Source organism: Canis lupus, chromosome 16 (genome assembly GCF_003254725.2).
Source record: "Canis lupus dingo isolate Sandy chromosome 16, ASM325472v2, whole genome shotgun sequence".
NCBI classification, from domain to species: domain Eukaryota; kingdom Metazoa; phylum Chordata; class Mammalia; order Carnivora; family Canidae; genus Canis; species Canis lupus.
The window spans coordinates 25629357-25652802 of NC_064258.1; the positions used below are offsets into that span (position 1 = coordinate 25629357).

Below are 23446 nucleotides of genomic sequence, written 5' to 3' on the forward strand. Positions count from 1 at the left end.
GCTAGACAGTATTTTATAAATTGCTTGAATGAAAATAATAAAGAGGCTAAAATATATGATAAAGATGATGAGAGTCGTGAGGGGTTAGAATATGATGAAATTAGTGGATGGAGCAACTGGGGAAGAGTTCATAGAGGGAACAGTCTTAGAACATATTTAAAATGGTCGTTACATATGAGTGCGTAGTGGGAGGTATTGTGTATCTCAGGAATTGGGAAGACAATAAACATACAGAAACAGGAAAAAACAGAAAGACAAAAATTTGTCTAAGGGGAAATTATCCTGTTGGTATGACATTGTAGTTAAGACTTAATCTCTGGAATCAGAAAAACTGGGCTCAAATTCCTGCTCTATACAACCTACTAGTTGTACAACCTTGTACAAGCTAAATTTAATTTAAAACGATTTATAGAGAGATAAGTTAATAAATTTAATTTAACACGATGTATAGAGAGATAAGTTAATAAATAGCATTCAAAATTTATAATGCATTCTCAAAATTGGTCTATGCAAGGTGTGTCTCCTGTTATTTACTTATTTATGTACTTTTATGGCCATATATTGGGAAGGACTTGACCTTGGGCAAGGCAATTCTCTGTAGCTGCAAGGATCCCACAAAAAGGTTGATAGCACTCCCAGGAGCAGGGGCAACAGATTCTCCATTGAAGAGGATCTGAGTAGTGCATCTCCATATCCATCACAAAGACTAAGCTCTCCTGTGAGCTCTATTGATTCCTTCAGTTTTTCTAGATAAATTTTTTATTAGTATTTGCAAACAATGAATTTTAGCTCCTTCCTTCATATTCATAGATCTTTCTTTTTCTCTTTCTTTCTTTCTTTCTTTCTTTCTTTCTTTCTTTCTTTCTTTCTTTCTTTCTCTTTCTTCCTTTCTTTCTCTCTCTCTCTCTCTCTCTCTCTCTTTTTCTGAGTGGTGTTAGTAAAGAACTCTAGTGCTGTGTTCAGCAGCCACAGTGGCAGTTGTCATATTTTTCTTGTTACCAGTCTTTAAAGGAATACAATCAGAATTTTTTTCATCAAATTTAATAGTTGTAGATTCTTCATATAACTTATGGGAGAAAAAAGAATATTTTTATCTTTCCCCAGTTTATAAGCTTTTTAAAGAAAGTATAAATAGGTGATGGATTTTATCATATAATTTTTTCTTCATTGTTGAGGTATGTTTTTCTCTTCCTCTAGCCTATCATGTGGTAAATAACATTGATTTTTTAAAATGTGTCATGTTTGCACTTCTTAGATAATCCATGATTGAATGTGACACATTACCTTTTAAAAAATATTGTTGTATTTGGTTTATTAATTTTACCTAAGGGTTTTGGCATCTACATTTTAAGAAAATTAATACTTTGTGTTTTTTAAGATCAGTTTTAGGTTCACAGAAAATTGAGAGGGAGGTACAGAGTTCCCAGTATACACCCTACCCCAAACAAGCATAGCCTCCCTCATTATCAATACCTCCCACAATATTGTTGCATCTGGGCATCAATTGGTAAACCTATACTGACACACCATAACCACCCAAAGTCCATAGTTTTCCTTAGTGTAACATCTTTGGTATTTTACATTCCATGGTTTTGGACAAATGTATAATGACAGATATTTATCATTATAATATCATAGAATAGGGCAGCCTGGGTGGCTTGGCAGTTTAGTGCCACCTTCAGCCCAGGGTGTGATCCTGGAGACCTGGAATCGAGTCTCACATCGGGCTCCCTGCATGGAGCCTGCTTCTCCCTCTGCCTGTGTCTCTGCCTCTCTCTCTCTCTGTCTCTGTCTCTCATGAATAAATAAATAAAATCTTTAAAAAAAATCATAGAATATATTCAGTGTCCTAAAAACCCTTTGCACCCTGTCATCCCTTTTGCTCCCTAACCCCGGGAAAGTGCTGATCTTTTTAGTTTCTCCACGGTTTTTCCTTCTCCAGAATGTCATATAGTTGGGCTCATACAGAATGTAGACTTTTCATACAGGGTTCTTTCACTTAGTAATATACATTTAAGGTTCCTCCATGTCTTTACATGGCTTGACAGCCCATTTCTTTCTAGAACTAAATAATATTCCATTGTCAGATGTATGACAATTTATCTATTCACCTATGGAAGGACATCTCAAAATCTGCTTTGGGGCCTGAGTGGCTCAGTTGGTTGAGTTCCTGACTGTTGATTTCAGCTCAGGTCATGATCTGAGGCTTGTGAGATCAAGCCCAGGGTTGGGCTCTGCACTGGGTGTGGAGCTGCTTGTGATTCTCTCCCACTCCTGCTTCTGTCCCTCTTCCCACCACTGCTTGAGTTCTCTCTCTCTTAAAATAAATAAAATAGATAAAAAATTTACTTCTAATTTTTGAAAAATATGAATAAAGCTGCTATAAACATCTATGTGCAGTTTCTTTGTGGACATTAATTTTCAATTAAAAAAATCAGGACTTTTTTTCTGATTAGCAAAGGAAAAAAGGTTGATCCATATAGAACTGCAAATATATGATAATTTTTTCACTTACAGAAACATCAGTTTCACACAGCTCAGTGTTCATGAATGTGGTATATTACACTGATGGATTTTCATCTGTTGTATCTCACATCTCACGTGGTTGTGGTGGGTAATCCTACGATCTCACACTTTTGTTCTTTGTTTTTTTAATGATTGTATCTTTTTGTTTCATATTGATAATATCTTCTCAATTCCTTAACATATTTATTAATCTTATTTTAAATTTTTAGTTGGTACATTCAAATATCTTTGCTTCACTTGGTTTTGTGCCTGCCTGCAAGAGCACTGCTGTACCAGATAAAGATGGAATTTGAAAAGGGAGTTAAACCCAGGAAACAAGTTGAAGACTTCTTTTTGGAAGTATTGAATTTGAGTAGGATAGTAGGATGACTAAGGGGATTGTTCTGAAGGCAGTTAGGAAGAGAATGGACATTGGGAAGGAGAAGGAAAGAGATTGTGAGAAATGAAAATTCACAGTCATAGAGTTTGAGAGCTGGGAGTGCCTCTGCCGAAAGCTGTTTTCTTTCAAGCCCTGCACTTCTCACTCTGCTCCTGCTGGTTCTGAAAGACGGGCCTTGAGACTGATTGCTTCTTCTTGAGTTTGTCTCCCACAGAAGTGCAGTCCAGCTGAAGATAGGTTTCTCAGTCTGCTTCATTTTTCTTTCAACGTGGGCTTACCAGCCATAGAAGGGAAGAGAAGAGAAGATTAGAAATGTAGAAAGTGAAGATGTGGATTTCAAAAATCTATTTGCCTTCTAAATATTTAGGGAGCAGCTGAAAACCCTAACATCAGGTCCCTACCCTAGCAAATTTTTATAATATCTGACACCTTTTTTAAAAAAACTCTACAATTCTGAATCAGGTAGTCCAAAGACCAAACTTTGAGAAAGATTGGAAGGAAAATGACTACTTCCAATCTAATCTTAAGCAGAAGGGCAGACAATAAGGTGGGAGCTGGGAATTCCTGCACTCCCCTCTTTATTGTCCCAAGAGGCAGGGCTCTGCATTCCACTGCATCTGGAAATGTAAATCCCTGTTTGTCTCTCTCTTGTTCCTCTAGATGAGGACAAGGAGTGACCCTAGGGACTCTGGGAACATCTGGGGAGTATTTATTGAATAAAATGGTCTTCTAGCAAACACTTGTATCTCTCTGAACCACCCACCTAGGGAAGATAGATTATTTCAGAAATTTCCAATTTTTCTTTAATCATGCTATCAGTTCAAAGAACCAGCAAACAAACTAAAATCAGTGAGTTTGAATAAGCAAATTGAAAATCAGGTGGTGGTGGAGCAGCAGATGATAGCAGAGTTGCAGCTGGCAGCCACTTGCATATTTCCCCTTAGGGTCTGCAGAGTAGTATTAAACAAAACAACTATTGCTGGAAAAATTAAATATGCTTCTGGGTACTTGACTCTGTTTCAGGATTCTCAAAAAAAAAAAAAAAAAAGAAAAAAAAGAAAAAAAAAAACCCCAAACAAAAAACAAAACAAAAAAATCCCAACCCCAATCCAAACGTCTGTTTCCTGATCATTAGGTGAAACAAAGCTACCAGCCACTAGCAGCACAGCCAGATTCTTCTAATTCAGCAGCAGTGAGGATTCTCACCTGTGCCCTATGTCACATGCAAAAATCTAGCTCAAACATGGTGAGAAACAGTAGGGTGGGGAGACATGGATATGTCATTCTGTGACTATTATTTTACATTGAGAAATGTTCCTAATAAATTTGTTGATAACTTTTTTTGACATATATGAAGTCATATTTCAAGTACACCAGAGGAACCTGACTTTAAGTTATAAAAGTTTTTTGTGAATTAGAGAATCTCTTTGTCAGGCAGATATTGTCAGGCAGTTTTCTTGGTCCTTTAAAGTGTTTTCTTCCTTCCTTCTTTCCTTTCTTCCTTCATTCCTTCCTTTTTCTTTTCTTTTCTTTTCTTTTCTTTTCTTTTCTTTTCTTTTCTTTTCTTTCTTTTCTTTCTTTCTGTCTTTTTTTTTTTTTTTTTTTTTGCTATGTTTACACTGAGGCCTAATTGAGTTCATGTTATATAGCCTTGGTCACTTATTTATTTATTTCAGCTTTGTTGAGGCATAATTGGTAAATAAATTTAAAGTGTACATCATGATAATTTGATATACTTACACCTTGTGAAGGGATATTCCCCCATCCAGTTAATTAATCTATCACCTCACATATTTTATATATGGACATATATAATTTATAATGCATTATGTCTAAATGTAATATACAAACATAATATATAAATATACATATAAATATAATATATACATATAATATATATGAAAACATTTAAGTTCTACTCATTTATCAAGTTTCAATTATCCCATGCATTGTTATAAATTATAGTCACAATGTTTTAGATTAGATAGATTCTCAGACCTTATTCATCTTATAGTCTAAAGTTTATACCCTTTTACCAACTTCTCCCAATTTTCCCTACCTACCCACACCTCACCACATCCAGGCCGTGGCAACCATTCTTTTACTCTCTATTTGTAGGGGTTTGACTTTTTATTTATGTATTTATTTTAGATTCCATATATAAGTGACACCATGCAGTATTTCTTTTTCTTTGGTTTATCTCACTTAGCATAATGCCCTCAAGGGCTATTAGTGTGTCACAAGTTGCAGAATTTCCTTTATTCTCATGTCTGAATAATATTCCATGGTATATACACCCCACAACTACTTTATCCATTCATTCATTGATGGATATTTAGGGTGTTTCCATATGTTGGCTATTGTGAATAAGGAGATTAAATCAGTAATCAAAAACCTCCCATCAAAGAAAAGCTCAGGACCAGATGGCTACATTAGTGAATTCTACCAAACATCTAGAGAAGAATTAATAATTCTTCTCAACCTCTTCCAAAAAATAAAACAGGATGAAACAATTCCAAACTCATCCTTAAGGACTGAGGCCAGAATTTCCTTAATACTGAAACCACAAAAGGACACAACAAGAAAATTACAGCCTAATAGTCTTCAAGAACATAGATGAAAATATCCTTAACAAAATATTAACAAACCAAACCTAACAGTACATTTAAGGGATAACATGCCATGATCAAGTAAAGTTTATTCCAAGGATGTAAGGATGGTTCAACCTCTAAAAATCAGTCAATATGATACAACACAATAAACAGAATCAATGATAAAAATTATATGATAATCTCAATAAATATAGGAAAAGCATTAGATAGACTTCAACATTCATTTATGATAAAAGCTCTCAACAAACTGGGTATAGAGAAATGTACCTCAACATAATAAAGCCCATATGTGGGATGCCTGGGTGGCTCAGTGGTTGAACATCTGCCTTTGACTCTGGGCGTGATCCCGGGATTCTGAATTCAGAAATCTGTCGCATTTCTATACACTAATAACAAACTATCAAAAGCAGAAATTTAAAAAATATTTACAATTGCATTAAAAAGAAAAAAATATGTAGGGATAAATTCAACCAAGGTGGTGACAGATCTGTATACTGAAAATTACAAAACACTGATGAAAGAAATCAAAGAAGATACCTCAAAAATTGGAAAGATGTTCTGTGCTCATGGATTGGAAAAATTAAATTGATAAAATGTTCATGCTGCACAAAGTAATCTATAGATTCAATGTAAGTGCTATCAAAATTCCAGCAACATTTTTCACAGAAAAAGATCAAACAATCCTAAAATTTGTATGGACCCACCAAAGACCCTGAATAGCTGAAACAATCTTGGAAAAGAAGAATAAAGCAGGAGACATCACACTTCCTAATTTCCAACTATAGTACAAAACTGTAGTAATCAAAACAGCATGATATAGGCATAAAAATAGACCCATAGATCAATAGAACAGAATAGAGAGCATGGAAATAAACCCACAATTATAATGATTACTTAATTTACAACAAAAGAGGCAACAATATACCATGGAGAAAGGATAATTTCTTCAACAAATGATGTTGGGAAAACCGGACAGCCGCATGCAAGGAAATGAAGCTGTGTCCCTATGATAGGGACTCAACTCAAAATGGAGTAAAGACTTAAACACAAGACCTGAAACCATAGAAATTCTAGAGAAAAGCATAGAGAATAAGCCCCTTGACACTGGTTTTGGCCATGACTTTTTTTTTTTTTTTTTGATTTGACATCAAAGGAAAGGTAACAAAAGCAAAAATAAGCAAGTGGGAATATAAAACAAAAACCAACTACAGAACAAAAAAGCTTCTCACCTGGCTGTGTAAATTGTTAACAGCATTTATAGAGGAACTGTTCTGTGCAGAACTTTTAAAGGTGCATTGATGGATCAGAACTATAATAATAACAAGAAATTGAGGATTCAGTCATACAAACAGAATTCTACTTGAAAATAGTTATATGGTACAGGGACGCCTGGGTGGCTCAGGGGTTGAGTGCCTACCTTTGGCTCAGGGTGTGATCCCGGGGTCCTGGGATCGATTCCTGCATCAGGTTCCCCATGAAGAGCCTGCTTCTGCCTATGCCTCTGCGTCTCCCTGTGTCTCTCATGAATAAATAAAAATCTTTCAAAAAATTATATGGTACATGCCAAGGAGAATAACATAATAGGAAAAAAAAGAGAATCTAAGATGAAAATGTTAGACAGTGTAAAGAGGCCAGATGTGAACCTTCCTGCTGCTGTTCTTATTATGGCCATCTGGGTGACTATCCTGCTTTGCTCAGCTAGTCATCCATTTCATGAGGGCAGGGACTCTCTTACCTTGGTTTCTCCCCAAACTAAGCCTCACTCTAGACAAATAGGTGGAGACTGCACTAGTGTCTGTTCATGGTAGTGGAGGGTTAATCTTGGAGGACTTTGCACAGTGATGTGCTTATAGTGTGCTAAAATTTTTCTTATTCTAGACATGAATTTTATATGAGAAACCAAGGCACCTTGGGAAATGATAGCTCAAGATTGGCTTGTGATGCTTAAGCTTTCACATTTCAGAAGGATTTTAGAGCTTTGTTGCTTCAAATCACCCAGTCCTCCTTGGCTTTAATTACTGATCACACTGGCTTTATTTTTTTTCCCCTCATCTCTAACTTCAACTTCTTTACAAAGGGCTTCTGGGGGAAATATCTTTTTTTTCCCCAAACAGCAAAAGAAAGGTCTAGATGAGGTAAGTCATATTATTTATCTTCTGGTGTTTTATTTTTCATATTATTCTGCTTAAAATGTGCAGACATCATGGCATCATGGAGACATATTTAGCTCTATCCTCACACTACAGAAAAATGGTTCCTCTTCACTTTGGTGGTAATTTAATATTCTGAGTTGCAAGACTTTGATTTAAAATTGTAATGCATTGATATAGTCACTTGTGTAGGCAGACAGAAGTACAGATTTAATGCAAACATGTTTTTACACAGCCATGAATATTGCACATCCCACTATATACATTTTTTTCCAACAGAAATTAATTTTTCCTAATGCTTGTTTAAGATAAGCATTCTTATTTCAAATGCTCTTCAAAAAATACTTCAGAAAAAATGAAATGACTAGAAACTTTGCTTTTGAAAAATGGACTGATTACTGTATTAAGAAGAAAGACTCCAAGAGAGTAACTAGTTGAGAGGATGGCACATGTCTTTTTTTTTTTTTTTAAGATTTTATTTATTTATTCATGAGAGAGAGAGAGAGAGAGGCAGAGACACAGGCCGAGGGAGAAGCAGGCTCCATGTAGGGACCCTGATGTGGTACTTGATCCTAGGACTTTGGGATCATGCCCTGGGCCAAAGGCAGGTGCTAAACTGCTGAGCCACCCAGGGATCCCCATGGATGACACATGTATTAGTCAGCTCTGGCTGCTATAACAAAATACCATGGAATGGTGGCTTAAACAATAGATATTTATTTTCTCACCATTCTGGACACTGGAAGTTTAAGAGTGAAGTGCCAGCAGGGTTGGTTTTTGGTAGTGTCTCATCTTGGCTTGCAGAAGGGCTGCCTCCTTGCTGTGTCCTCACATGGCCTTTAATTTGTGCATATGGAAAGAAGAGGTTTCTGGTATCTCTTCCTCATCTTAAAAGGACACCAGTCCTATTGAATTAGGACCTCACCTTTAACCCATTGAAACTTATTTAACTCTGTAAGGTCCCTGTCAATATACAATAATGTTGGGGATTAGGGCTTCAATATGAATTTGGGGAAGGACACAGTTCAGTCTATGTAGCACAAATGCCTGAGATCGTATAAGTAAAAACTAAAAGATATATTACCCTTGCCCACAACAGGTTACATATTTGACCATAAGATAAGTAAGACTTTTTCAAACCAGCATCTGGTGAGTGGGGAATTCTTGGAAACAGTGGAAGAATTGATTCTGTCCTCTCCCAAACCTCTGCTACCTCAGTAAGCTGGATCTGTATGTGCCATGGTAATGTCCTTGGCAATATGACTTACTTCGAATCTTGACTTTTGTGCCAATTGCATCAATTCCTCAGTTTCTTCAGAGTTTATGCTTCATTCACAATCTTCATCAGTTCACCTGCTGAGAGTTTTTCCTCCAATGGGCACAGTGGACAAAATGGTTTCTTAGAACTCTCTCTGGTCTGCAGGTTCAGTGCTTCTCTCTGACCTGCACTGCAGTAGTGGGGTACAGAGATGGAAACAGATGATTGACGGGTTTGATTTCGTTTTAGAATGGAAGGGAATGTGTAACAACTATTCACATGCCACCTTCAAACTGTTGTTTTCATTAATCAAAGGTCTTAGGCTCGCGTTCTAGAATTGCCTCATTCTTTTATTCAGGCCTTCAATCACTCAACTGAAAAACCTTTTTTGAGCACTGACTATGTGTGATAGAGGATGAGAAACAATAATGAACAAAATAGATACAATCTCTATTCTCTGAGAATTTATTAGTTGTAGGATCTTGAGCAAGTCTCTTGGTCTTTTGGAGACTTATTAATAATCATTTTAAAGTAGGACTATTAGAATGGTAAATCATGAGTACTGAAATGAATCTTTAAAATTGTGTTTTTCCCCCTCTCTAATTACTGACTGGAATGATGAGGTCTCTTAAAGAATTTGGAAAATTAAAAAAAAAAACATACAAAAAAATCAACAAAATGAAAGACAACCTCCTGAATGGGAGAAAATATTTGCAAATGATATATCCAATAAGCAGTTAATATCCAAAATTTGTAGAAGTTCTACAAGTCAACACCAAACCCCTCCACCCACAAGTATTCCAATTAAAAACTGGGCAGAAGCCATGAATAGACATTTTCCCAAAGAAGACACATACAGATGGCAGACACATGAAAAGATGCTCAACAATACTAATCATCAGGGAAATGCAAATTAAAACCACAATGAGGTATCCCTTTATGCCTGTCAGAATGACTGGAATAAAAAAGACAAGAAATAATAAATGTTGGTGAGGATGTGGAAAAAAGGGAAACTTTGTGCACTCTTGGTAGGAATTCAAATTGCTGTAGCCATTGTGGAAAATAGTGTGGAGCTTCCTCAAAAATTAAAAATAGAATTACGGTGTGCTGCAGTAATTCCACTACTATGTATTTGCCTGATGAAAGCGAAAACACTAATTTGAAAAATTACATGCACCCCTGTTTATTGCAGTACTTTTTATGGTAGTCAGGGTAGGGAAGAAACCCAAGTGTCCATCAATAGATAAATGGATAAAGAAGATGTGACATATGTGTGTGTGTGTGTGTGTGGATAGATAGATAGATAGATAGATAGATAGATAGATAGATAGACAGACAGACAGATGATAGATACTACATAATAGATAAATAGATAAGGGGAATTAGGAGTACACCTATCCTGGTGAGCACTAAGAAATGTATACAATTATTAAAATCATTATATTGTATACCTGAAACTAATATACCTTTGTATGTTAATTATACATGAATTAAAAAGGAAGATGGCAGCCCAGGTGGCTCAGCCATTTAGCGCTGCCTTCTGCCCAGGGTGTGATCCTGAAGACCCGGGATTGAGTCCTACATCGGGCTCCCTGCATGGAGCCTACTTCTCCCTCTGCCTGTGTCTCTGCCTCTCTCTCTCTCTCCATTTCTGTGTCTCTCATAAATCAATAAATCAATAAATCAATCTTAAAAAAATAAAAAGGAAGATTTGGGATCTGTGTGTATGTGTGTGTGTGTGTAACAGAATGTTACTCAGTCACAGAATAATGACATCCTGCCATTTCCAACAACAAGGATGGAGCTAGAGGATATCATAATAAATGAAATAAGTCCGAGAAAAAACCAAATACCTTATGGTTTCATTGATATGTGCATTATAAAAAACAAAACAAAAAAGCAGACCCATAAATAGATGAAACTGGTGGTTGCCAGAGTGGAAGGGGACAGTGTGTTGGGCAAAATGGGGGAAGGGGAGTGAGATGTACAGGCTTCTAAGTATGGTATGAATAAGTCATGCAGGTAAAAGGTATAGTGTAGGAAATATAGTCGATGGTATTGTAATAGTGTTGTAGGGTGACAGAAATTTTAAAAACTACATAAGAAAAATTGAAATCGACTGTGATCCATGATAAGCAATGTTAACCCTTTGGTATATTTCTCCCTGGAATTTTTCTATGTGTACATATACTATATATATATATAGTATAAAAATGGCATCATTTATATTCTTGTTTGAAAGTGACTTTTTCTTGATATTATTTGATAGATTTTTAAAATGTCATTGATATTATTAATGTATTTGATGATGGCAGTTTGGTAATCTATCATATAGATATAATGTTTATTCTTCTCACTTAGGATATCTAATTTATTTTCTCAATTTCACTATTATAAGCAAATGGCAATACATGTTTTTGCTTCCTTAAAATCAATTCATAGAAGTAGAATTATTGGATTGAAAAGTTTTTCTGTTTTGAATATATATTGCAAAATTTCTTTTTTTTTTTTTTTTTAAATTTTTATTTATTTATGATAGTCACAGAGAGAGAGAGAGAGAGAGGCAGAGACACAGGCAGAGGGAGAAGCAGGCTCCATGCACTGGGAGCCCGATGTGGGATTCGATCCCGGGTCTCCAGGATCGCGCCCTGGGCCAAAGGCAGGCGCCAAACCGCTGCGCCACCCAGGGATCCCTATTGCAAAATTTCTATACTGGAAGCTTATATCAATTTATATGCCTAGTAACTATGTACAAGAATCTTCATTTTCCTGTATCTTCACCAATATAGGTATATTTATTTTGAAAATATTTGTTCTTTAATGGTGAAAAAATATTTTTTATTTAAAAATTAAAAGGTAGAATTTGGATGAACTTGTTATATATTTTAGCTATTTGCTTTTCTGAAATTCCTATTTATATCTTTTTCCTATCTTAATATTTTTAAATAAATTTGTTAGAATACTGTATCTTAGGTATTAAACCATTTTATTTTACATCTTACAAATATTTTTCCTATTTTATGGTTTACCTCTTATATGTATTTCAATTAAAAACATCTATTTTTAAAAGCTATATCTATCAGGCCTTCTTTTGCTTTGCTGTTTAGAAAACTTCCCAATGACAAAGTTAGACATAAGTTTCTAGTTTTCTTTTGGTTCCAAGTTATTGGATCTATTTTGGGAGTTTTTTATTCTATTTGCCCATTTGTTCCGATCTTTCATATGTAAAATCTCCAGTATCATTTTTTTTCCACTTCTTTATCCGATCCCTCTCCTTTCTAGGAGTGTCTCTATGTTGACTTCTACACTGATCTGCAGTACTGGTTCTGCTTTTGTACTGATGTGAAAGACATTCAAAATTAAACCATGATATTTTTTATGTCCTTTTTTATTAACTCAGACAGTACATCCTTATTTCAATCAGCTGTCTTATCTCATCTTTTAGCTTTCACCCTCAGTCTGTATTTTCTTGAATTAAATGAATGAAGCATGTGCCATTTAAAATATACTTCTATTTATTGTAGGAAATATTTTGCAAATAATTGCTTTATGTCTTTTCCTTGAGAGTTATCCAAAGTCTTCTTTTCTATTACAGAAATTTTTCCTAGGTGCTACCAATCCTTGGCAGAATAGAGGTTATGAAAGGCCTCCTATTTGTCCCTAGTGTGTGAGGATTGGCTTTTGATCCTTTCATGTTACCGCTGAAAGCTTGCAGGTTTTCTGATCTGATCCATTTGTAGGACCATTTCTGGAGGTCTGGAACGTGGGTCCTTGGGCAGTTCCAGCAGAGGAGATTTATTTCTTCCTTATAGGGGATGTTTCTCTTTTGAGATCTTTAGTTGACCCATCTCCGACTCTAGATATGGGGGGTTTCTGTATCGAGTCTCTTTCCTGTGATAATATGGAAAGATGCCTCACTCTGGAAAAGAGTCCCAGTCATCATAGGGTATATCCAACACTTGGGGTTTTCTCTTTGTTTTATCTATACTTAACCTTGACTTCCTAGTGAAGTTGTGCTCTGGCTTTTTTAGGGCTCAGCCCTGGAGCTCTCAACCTGGAAGTGCTATGTGAGACTGTACCAGAATGCCTTCTCCTTCCTGAGGGATGGAGCCCGTGTCTCACATTCACCAGTCATTCTCAGGTAGCTGAGGAGTTAGACTTTGGTATTTGTTGTCTTTCCCTTAATCAACTCTTCTTCACCCTAGAATGAGTATAAACAGCTCAAAATTGGTGACATGTGAGAATCACTTTTCTGTAATTATCAGTATTTCAGGTTTTCCCTTTCTCTTATACTCTTTGGCTTATTTTAGCTGGTTTCTGGAAGAGGTATAATTAGATACCTAAGATGAAATAAAATGGTGAAGACTTAACTAGGAAATCAGGAATGGATCTTAAAGTTTATTTGAAATAACACCTCTCCTGCCAGCATCACAACTGTGATTTGAGGATAAAATGAGATGGTAAATGTCAAAGGACTTTGAAGGCTGTTTGGAGCATTATGCAAATATTAAGTTACTTTGTTATCTTTTCATTTTGTGAGACCAGAAATCAGTAGCCTTTTTGGAAGCAAATTTGAGTTGTGAATTTTTTAAGAGTATGTGATAATGGAAGATGGCTATTTAGGTGAAGCACAAAGCCATTCTATTTCAATGTGGTCCACCCCCTTCTTTCACACAATACTTCTGAAATAGAGGTTTGTCTTGTTCTTTATCCCCTCAAAGGGAAGGCTGGCCTGAATTTCCACTTTAGACTATTTCTTTGAGTGCCAGGAGATTGTTTCAGTCAAAGAAACTAATCTGCAGATGGGTCTGCCCCCTGCACAATGCCCAGCATCAGGGGCAAAGGCTTTAATTAAAATGGAAGAGTTGGTAATTTCTGGCCTATCTGGGAAGCTTAAAGTTGATGTGGTTTGAATGAAAGTAATGACTTTTGCTTAAAATGCAAATATTAATGCGAGGGCCAGGGACTGACTTTTGGTGCAAGCGAGAGACTGTAATTTCTTTTTCATGGCTCTTCCCTTAAAGAAATAGTCCTTTTTTTCCCCCTGAAACTCTGTAATATATACATTTAACATGCCAAGTACTTTTTTCTCCTTACATTTCCTTTAATTTGGCAATTAATCTTTTTAAACTCTTAAAAGCAGTGTGTATTTTAGGTATTCATAAATCTTTGAAAAAATCATAAGGATTTGTTTTTGTTGTTCATATTTATTTGGATGACATAAATGCATTTCAGAAATGGCTTTCCTTCCAGTTTGGTTGTCTGAATGGCATTTTCCCACTGTGCCTATAGTCTCCATTTATACACAGGAAGTGGAATGATCACATCGTGAAGAGGACCTATATTTACCATGGCTTTTGTATGTACCAAGATAAAGTTTTAAAGATTTTATTTATTTATTCATGAAAGACACACACACACAGAGGCAGAGACACAGGTAGAGGGAGAAGCAGGCTCCATGCAGGGAGCCCGATGGGACTCGATCCTGGGTCTCCAGGACCACGCCCTGGGCTGAAGGCAGCGCTAAACCGCTGAGCCACCAGGGCTGCTCCCAAGATAAAGTTTTAAAAGTTAAAGTAATGTGTATTGCTCTTGGGTTCAGTAGGCTCATCAAATCACCAAGTATTGCAGTGAAAATAATGATACATTTTGAATGTGGATAAGGCATTAACAAGGGTAGATGGAGATGTAGTCAATTATACCAGTATATGAATATACGAGTATAAAAGCATTTCAGATCAGTGTGCTTTTTTACTAATTATAATCATTATAAGTAGAAAGTATACTTATTGAGGAATGACAGTAGCTTGAGCATTGTGAAGTTATTACTTTAAGGGAAAATTTGTTGTAGAAATAAAGAACGAAAATCATCCATACTTTTTCTACCCTAATAAGTCATGCTTGTTTTTAAGAATTTTTTTTTTTTTTTTTGTTTAAATTTTTATTTATTTATGATAGTCACAGAGAGAGAGAGAGAGAGGCAGAGACACAGGCAGAGGGAGAACCAGGCTCCAAGCACCGGGAGCCCGACGTGGGATTCGATCCCGGGTCTCCAGGATCACGCCCTGGGCCAAAGGCAGGCGCCAAACCGCTGCGCCACCCAGGGATCCCCAGTCATGCTTGTTTTTATTTTTCCTTTCTACTTCTTATTGATATCCTTACAAATATTTATATAATTTTGATCACAGTATATAAGCAATTTTTGGCTTAGCATTTTTCATTCAGCATTAATTATGTATTTTATGTATTTTATGTATTTTTTTCAATTTCTAACTGAACATAAGGACATCCAGTAGCTGCTTTAACCAGCCTCTTGTCAGACATATAACTGCTTCCCTGATTTGCTATTCCTGGTTAGGGAATGTGCAGTGAACATCTTTGCTCAAATTTAAGTTTAACTTTTTGTGGGAAGGTTTTTGTTTGTTTGTTTGTTTGTTTTTAGAATAAATTGGAAGCAGTGAGGTTACCATGCCAAATTTCAAGCAATTTCTGGTAGGTCAGGGGTGGAGAGGAGACCTTTGGAGGAAGACGCTTCTTGTAACTCAGTGTGTCCAGCCTTGAGGAAGGGGGGGAGGATGCCAGGAAGCAAGGAGAGGACTCACTAGCAGAGCTGCACCCTGCTGTGCCCAAGATTGGGAATCCGAGAAACCACCAAGGAGCCGACACCGATGCAAACACAGGAGGGTTTATTTACAAGCTCGACCTTGGGTCCAAGTGTACCCGACACGCGGAGCAGGGACTTGGACCCCGAGGTGGGTTTCAGCTTAGTTTTAAGGGCTGGTCTAGGGGACCTCCAGAAGGGCTGGAGCAATTCCTCAAGTTCTGTTTACATTTTGATATGGGGCCTTCAAGGGCATTGAGCTCTGTTCTTATTCTAATAGGGGCTTCCTGCCACTGGCTTGGGCTCTGTTTTTATTCTAATATGGGGCTTTCTAGGACGTTAAGCTGTAAGCTGTTTTCTTCCTGTAACTGAAGTAAGGTAAAGTTCAGTTCTTATTCACAGGGGCCTGGGATGGCTGTACTTGTGCTAACTCTGAACTTAAAGTAGAATGGCCTTAATTTTCTCAGCCTCCGCATGCCCCAATGTTGAAGGCTCCAAGGCCAAGGCAGGCGAGTTGTAGGGTACCTGGAAGCATTTTGCTACCAACCTTTCTCTTCATCAACCGACATCTTTTGGAAGTGGTGTTGGGTTTGGATCAGTCTACCTGAACAGGTGTGATTCCACACTCCTCTCACTGAGATGTAGACTGTCTTTAGGGTTTTTACTTCCTATTCTAAGTCAGGGTTGGCTTGTGGGCAGGGAAGGCTTTGAGTCCAGTCCCTGGCATCCAGGGGAAAAACAGCAGGAGGGCAGAGGCAATGGGGAAGCAGTTACATAATTAACTAGAATCCCTCCACCATCATTCCAGAATGAGGTGGGATTTTCCAAAGCTCTGTTTTTCTTCACCATACTCAAGGGCAAAAGCAGTACCTGGAGGGTGGTCAGTTCTTCCATCAAAACTGGAGGCTGGGTGAATTGGCAGAGAACAACAGGCCTTTAATGAACAAAATCTCTAATAAGGCTCAGATTTTAAAATCTCTTGTCACTAATGGCCTCACAGCAGAACTTAACATACGGGTTTTTAATAGTTTTGTCAAACTGCAATTAAATAACCTAGTGAACTCTGCCTTTGCTGAAAAGAATCTTAGTGAAGGGAAGAACTCCATCCACAAAACAGGCCACATTATGAGATTTCCTATTTTGCCATGATTTTTTTCTCTGGGAATCCAGGGCTTCTAGTAGACTGATGATATTATGTACTGTGATTCTTTCTTCTATGGTAACAAATGCAGCACTGAAAGCCCCCTTCAGCCACATTGGAGCTCTCACTGGTATCGCTTTGTCTTTTCACTAATTGCCTATCCATTGTGCTTTTCTCCAGCCCAGCCCCTGTGGCCATATTCAGCAACCTGCAGGTTTTTAAATGTTCTTTTTTTTTTTTTTTTTTTAAGTGTAGCAGTATTCTTCACTTTTCCACTATCCCTTGCTTCCAAAAAACCAACAAAACTAAAAAATGTATACAGATTTTAATAATCAGCATTTTTCTCTGCAAAAAAACCTGCACTAGTCTGCACTGACTGCATCATTCTCAAAAACATGCAGAAGCTGAATAGTGCTATTGAAATCATCTGGCACAGGTTCTCATAGGTCTCAATTTTGCTGTCCTACCAATCTCCCAGGCAAACAAGACTCCAGGTAACCTTTGATCACACCTTACAATGCAACCTAGAAATGGCTACAAATATATTTCAAAATCACACATCAATACTTTTACACATCTGTAATATCTTTCATGTTCCATTAGCACCTTTAAACCCATTTAAAGGCCTTAAAAGTATTCAAAGACTGTGTAGAAGCATGTTTTTTAGAAGCGCAATAAAGGAATGAAAAAAGTGATAAAGAGGAAAGCCTGACGGAGGGATTTATATCATATCCTGTGAACAAGTTGCAATTTGCTGTGTGTCCTCTGAAAATCACTTTGCCTTTGTGGCTAATCCATGAAGGCAAACCATCATGCAGGAGATTGGCTGGACCCCACGTGTAAGTAAAGGCAAAGTGGAACTAAGGCCTGGAAAAGAAGGAAATAAGCCCTGAGCAAAGGAAGGAGTTAGGGAATCAGAATTAAGTAGTGATGGGTTCAAGGAGAATTGATATCACACCACTTGTAGATTCTGAATTCAGGATTGGTGCCCTCACTGGTGAGATATGTTAAGCATTACATAGATTGCAATTTTTCATATGCACTGCTTCATTTAAATCTCACAGCAACCCTAATAAATATTATGTTCATTTTGTACACAGAGAAAATGAGACTCATTTTAGCCATAAACAAATTAGGCTGACTTGCTCAATATCACACAACAGAGAGTCACGGAGCTGCACTTGGGTTCTGAACTTGCGCTGCTGTTAGTACCCTTCACTTGGCCATTCTGCCTCAGGCGGCACCTGAGAAGTTAGAACTGCAGTATTCTTTAAAGGTGAGGGAAGTTCAGGTGGACTCTCAGTTGAGCAAAGGAGTAGAGGAAGGATAGAACTAAAATACGATTGAGTTCTTCATGCTGCACATAGATCCGTCCATAGGGGCCGAAACCCATAGTCCTACTAATCCTGCAGGAGGCGGGGCTTCAATCCTTCATCTGCTCTGCCTGTTGACATGCAGTTTGGGCTCTTATCAGTCCTCAGACTTGCATATGATATCTTTTGTTTGCTCATGACATCCGAGTCAGGAAAATCTCTTTTGATAGCGTCTTACTGAGGCTCCAACATGGAGAACCAGACAGAGAGACTTCTGTTGGAGATGCAATGTGTGCCGACTCCCGGAGGGCTTTGTCCCCACTTCCTTAGGGCAGGACAGCAGGAGTGTGAGACAAGGCAGGGGACCTAGCCTTCCATCACAGCCGATCCTTGTATGAGTCTGTCTGCTGATCTGTTCTTATTTTGAGGACAATTAAATATATTATTCACTCCAGGCTTTAAGTCCTGGAGTGCTTTTGCCTTTCTTTTTAAACTATCTTTTCTAATTCTGAAATTATGTTGGCTTTTTATAATTTGGGCAAGTCACTTAACCTATCTGAATCTTCAACTCACGTAATTTTCAGGAGACGTGGAAAGTGTTTTTAATGAAAGTACTACTTTGCGTTTGCAGTCACTGGCTATGTTTCCAAGGATTTAAAATGCCTTCTCTTTCATAGTGTCTGCTTCTGCTTTTCCTTCCCAGAGTCGAAAACATGCAAGCAAAGTCCGACTGTATTACATGCTTCATCCCAGGGATGGTGGGTGTCCTGCCAAGAGGCTCCGGTCAGAAAATGTGAGTATCTGGCACCATCTGATATCCTTAGATGATTTGTTCAGTTGGCTAAGAATTTTGTAGGGCTAGAGAGTAAAGTCATGTCCACCTTGGCAGGAAAGCTAAGGGAGTAGAGATAGTTCTTATTAAATACTACAGAAAATATTACATGTAAGCAAGTGTTTTTCCTTTTTCCTGCCCAAACTTGCCAGTATGGTGTTGGAGGACTTTGCGATGATTCTGTGCTGGGGTGGAGCAGAGAAGGAATATACAGAGGGGACAGAGGGCAGCTGGCTGAAGGGAGGCAGGAGTCATCAGAAGAAAAAGAGTAGGAAAGGTGGCCTAAGGAGAAACCCTGTGAGAAATATCAGATACTTTGCTGTTTACATATTTTAGTTTTCTTTTGGTGTATAAAACTGAATGCAAATTTGTTCGTTTATAATAAAGACTGTGCACATCTTGCAAATAAAAATACTCTGTTTTTAATCAGTGCCCCTCTCCCTGAGGGAATATTTACTTGGGAAGAAAATGACAATTAGGAAGTTGCTTTGAGGCTGTAAAGACAGAGCAAAGGGTTTACTTCAGCCAGGCCAAGGTAGGGACTAATGAAATAAATAATCCTTCCTCCCAGCAGGGGTTACTTTTCCTATTGAGTGGGTGTTCATATCCATCCATTGCAGAGGTCCTCTGTGATAAACACCACAGATTAAACAGGGATCTCTTGTCCTTTGAGTTCTGAGGAGGCTGCAGGTGTATAATTTATACCCTCCGCCCTCTCTTATGCTTGTGATCCCTTTCTCTTTCTGCTGCTATAGAGAATGCCAGTCTCTTTTCTGACTAAGAATTAATATATGATCATTGAAGAGCAAGCAGTATTTGCAGACTCCTTTGAGAACTTTTTCTTCTGGTTTATCATGGAATCTGTGTATCCTTGAAAATTTGGATCTACCAATGATGTGTTTATTAAATTGTTTTCTATAGATTTCTATAATCATAGTATAAGAGTAAATCAGTAAGCAGGAAAAGAAACATAATGAACTTACTTAAAATTTTTTTTTAAAAGATTTTACTTATTTATTTAGAGAGGGAGGGAGAGACTCTCAAGCAGACTATGCTGAGTGTGGAGCCTGATGCAGGGATCAATCTCATGACCTGAGCCCAAATCAAGAGTTGGATGTTTATCTGAGTGAGTGACCCAGGCACCTCCATAATGAACTTACTTTTTGAAGGAAATTATTGATGCTTTTATTAGGGTGTATGGTACATTTCAAAGGTGAATACATAATTTGCCGTAGGCATTTTGACATACAGGGTACAGCATGGAAGCCACCCCAGTTCCTCAGTAGGGCTGTGAAAGTTGATGTTTGTAATTATTTGGCCAACTTTCTTTTGTATGGACTCATACCTAAGCGTTGGAAGACTGATTATTAAAAAAAAAAAAAAAAAAAAGACCAGCCAGAGAGAGTGAGAGAACAAGAGAGAAAACACTTTGATACACCTGAAATTAATATAACATTGGGTTTCAGCCATACTTTAACTAAAAAAACTGAAAAAAAAATAAATAGAATTTTGACCCACCCCTGTAACAACTAACCTTGGAAACCAACCCATAAATGTATAGTAAGCAGTCTGGGAAGCCTATCTAAGTTGTTTTTTTTTTTTTTTTTAAGCCTATCTAAGTTAAGCTTATAAGAGGTGAGACCACTGTCTCTAGTAATGATCCAGGAAGCCAAACTGTAATCCCTGAAATAATAGGCCCCAACTGGTTTGGATTTTCTTAATACCTGATAGCTTTCCTAATTTTTGTCTGTGCTTCCAATTTGAAACCAGTTAGAGAAAGCCAAATATGTACCCCTAATCAATCACATAGGATGTGTACTTCTTGTTTGCCTACCTATCATTTTTGCACATGAACAGCCTCCAGTCAGGGCACCCTTGAGGCCTCCCCTTTATTCTATTACAAAGCTTTCCTGCTTGTCTGTTTGCCTTTGAGTCTCCTCCAAATGCATGTGATGGTGGCTAACATCCTTGCTATGGTAAGTTCTGAATAAATAGCCTTTCTTTTTCCCATCTGGTTGGTCTTTGTTTATTTCCATGGGGTTGTAAAATGGAGATAAAAGGAACATCTAATGTACAGTTTTATCACAAGGCCCAAATGAGATAACTCATTTATTCAGCACTTAGTTTCCAAAGCTCTTTCTCCATGGATTATTATTATTGAGCCTCTCTCCACCAATACCCTGCTTCTTGGGAGAATGCAACACTCTCTTCCACTTGCCACTCCATCCTTGCCCATCCTCCCCATTGCTCTGCTTCCAGGGGCTGTGACAGTTTTGTGTCACAGTTTTACCTAAGAACAGTTTCATGGCTTCCCTGAATACCCAACAGAGTGAGTGATCTTCTGAAAATAGAGAAAACTTGTTGCTGAGTTTCCACATCCTGACGATACCTGAACCCTTGGGTGCATATTGATTCCTAAAACTGGTGGGGCTTATAATTAATGGCAGTCATCTCTTCCTCCCCACTTCTTAGCCTTCTGGGAATACATAGTAATTCCAAATTTACATACAGATGAACAGAAGTGCCTATTATTATTTCCAAGGTCTATTATCATTTCTACTCCAGGTCATTTGACCTTGTTTTTGTTGTTTTTCAAAAACTTAAAAATTCATTTCTGCCTCCTATCCTGGCATTCCCAGCTTTTTAAATTCCCCCTTCATATGCTTTACTTGTAGAATCCTCATTTGAACATTGATGTTTTTTTCCCTGAAATTGTAGAATGAGACATTTTCCTCCTGGGCCACAGAGTAAAATTAAATGTGAAATAAATTGTTATAGTTGATTGCCTTAGCGAAATTTTCTGTAATCCTGTGAGCATTAGAGCCAAAAAGGACTTTGGAGAACATCTAGTTTATTGAAAGTCTCAGGTTTTCAAGATACTTTTTAGTATCTTCTCACCTGCTTTGGGGGAAAAAAATCTACTTAAGAAACAATATTTTTAAGTAAAAAGATGATTTAGTTTTACTTTTATTTTTATTCTGTAAGGATAAGTAGCTACCAACAAAAATCACCAGTCAGTATTAAGTAAATAGTGTTTTTACATGAAATTAATAGAATTCCTTCTCAGTGGAGAAACTTGACATTTGGTTAGTGTGATCATGCTTATCACTTTTAAATATGTTTATGATTTCCTATAGGTCTGGAATATTCAATGGAGCTGAAGTACCCCCAAGAACTTTCATGGGTTCCTAAAATCCTAGGTTTCAGATCTGAACAACTCTATCTGATTTCATCCCATCTTGTGACAAAAGTGAAAATAAGGCCCAAAGAAGTACGATGACTTGCCCAAATTACTCAGGCCTGAGATTAAGACTGTTCTTGCTTCCCTAAATTCTATTCCTACTGCTGTTCCCACATATCTTGAAATTGTACCTTATATTTAGGCATTGAAGCCATTGCTGGGTCCAGAGCCAGAGAGCAGTGCTGTTCTGGGGCAAAGTAATAATAGCTTGTGCTTAGCAGGCACTTCCCACTTATATTCTAAATGTTTTACATACATTAGCACATTTAATCCTCACTCCTGTGTAGGGTAGGAACTATCATTATCCCCACTTTACAGAAAAGCAAGCTGAAATAGAGAAATTAAGTCACTTGACTCTGGTTACACCACTGGTAAGTGGCAAAGACAAGGCTGGGGAAATATAAAACAAAACCAGAGAAAATTTGTCTGGTGCTGCAAACTAGCTCACCATGTCACTTCCTGGTATAGATGGTAAGCATCAAGTAAGTGCTAGGGGGACAGAGAGAAAGAACCCAGACCCTTCCCCAAGAGAAATCAGGATCTAATTTGGAGAGAGGTCCAGTATGCAGTCATGTCTTCTACTTCAGCGTGATAGCTGGACAGGTGCTACCATAGTTGTCTCCCAGGGCATCATCTGGTACCCTGGAAGGGTCCCCAACCTCTCCTGGAAAAAGTTGCCTGGAGAAAGTGACACTGAACTGATTTTTGAGGGATGGGTGAGCCCTTATTCATGTGGGTGATTCTAGTGAATAAGGCGGGCAAAGGGCTCTTTTCTAAAAATTTTTAAGAAAGATTTTATTGATTGAGAGACAAAGAGACTCTGTGCCTGCGTGAGAGGGGAGGGGCAGAGGGAGAGGGAGAGGGAGAAGCAGACCCTGCTTCTCACTGAGCAGGAGCCTAAGGCAGGGCTCCATCCCATGACCCTGAGATCATGACCTGAGCCAAAGCAGCCCCCTCACCAACTGAGCCACCCAAGTGCCTCACAAAGTATGCTTCTGAGTGTGGAGTCAACACAAGTAATGTCTTCAGGGAAACAAAATTCAGAGGTATTTCTAGAGTGTAAAATGCCAGTGGGTAGCTGTGTTAGATTCCCAGGACTGCTGTAAAAAAGTACCACAAACTAGGTGGCTAAAAACAACAGAAATTTATTTTCTCACAGTTCTAGAGGCTACAAGTCTGAATCAAGGTGGAGGCAGGGCCTCCTTCTGGAGGCTCTGATTGAAGATCAGTTCCATGCTTCTCTCTTAGCTGCTGGTGGCTGCTGGCAGTGCTTGGTGTTCCTTGGCTTACAGCTGCATCAGGCCAATCTGCTTCTATTTTCATCTGGACTCTTCCTTGTGTGTGTCTCTGTGTGTTCTCTCCTCTTCTTAGAGAGACAACTGTCATTGGACTT

The 23446-nt window shown here is 37.8% G+C and overlaps 1 protein-coding gene across 8 annotated transcripts in view; it reads left to right on the forward strand.

Annotated features, from left to right (window-relative positions):
• The window catches only part of ZMAT4 (zinc finger matrin-type 4), a 356108-nt gene that overhangs the window by 97475 nt on the left and 235187 nt on the right, over positions 1–23446 (forward strand). For all 8 annotated transcript variants that reach the window (XM_025438880.3, XM_025438812.3, XM_025438949.3 and 5 more), the window contains one exon: positions 18684–18773. In XM_025438880.3, the coding sequence (XP_025294665.1) occupies positions 18684–18773 (90 nt within the window). The remainder of the gene's footprint in view (positions 1–18683; positions 18774–23446) is intronic.